This window comes from Penaeus monodon, chromosome 33 (genome assembly GCF_015228065.2).
Source record: "Penaeus monodon isolate SGIC_2016 chromosome 33, NSTDA_Pmon_1, whole genome shotgun sequence".
In the NCBI taxonomy this organism is placed as follows: domain Eukaryota; kingdom Metazoa; phylum Arthropoda; class Malacostraca; order Decapoda; family Penaeidae; genus Penaeus; species Penaeus monodon.
The window spans coordinates 11,533,369-11,533,695 of record NC_051418.1 but is presented as its reverse complement, the minus strand read 5'-3'; the positions used below and the strand labels follow the sequence as shown (position 1 = coordinate 11,533,695).

Genomic DNA, 327 nt, shown 5'->3' with positions numbered 1-327 from the left:
TCAGAAGTTTCTAGATATTTTTTTTTTTAAGTGATACGAGACGTAAGTTCCCCGAAAGCCCCGCCCCCTTAACTCCCCCCCCCCGACCCCCCATCCTCCCGCTACGTCAGCCTCCTCCAGGAAAACAAAATGGCGGAGCTCCTGAGCGTGCAAGTGCCCAGCCGGCGCGGTTTGGGCGGCTATGCGGAATTCCACAAGGAGGGCGCCACCACGCCCACGATGGGCTCGCCGGCCGCCCACGCGCCTTATCTCAATTCGGCCCTCACCCACGCCCGCATCAGGTAAGTCCGCCCACATGAAAGCTCTGTTTGCAGCGCCTCCCATCTC

The 327-nt window shown here is 60.6% G+C and overlaps 1 protein-coding gene across 1 annotated transcript in view; it reads left to right on the top strand.

Moving 5' to 3' along the window:
* Positions 1-81: 81 nt before the first annotated feature.
* Positions 82-327, top strand: part of LOC119594034 (ATP-binding cassette sub-family G member 1-like) — a gene marked incomplete in the record, with an annotated part of 55,916 nt that continues 55,670 nt past the window's right edge. The window contains 1 exon segment of the mRNA XM_037943064.1: positions 82-281. Coding sequence (XP_037798992.1) covers positions 130-281 — 152 coding nt within the window.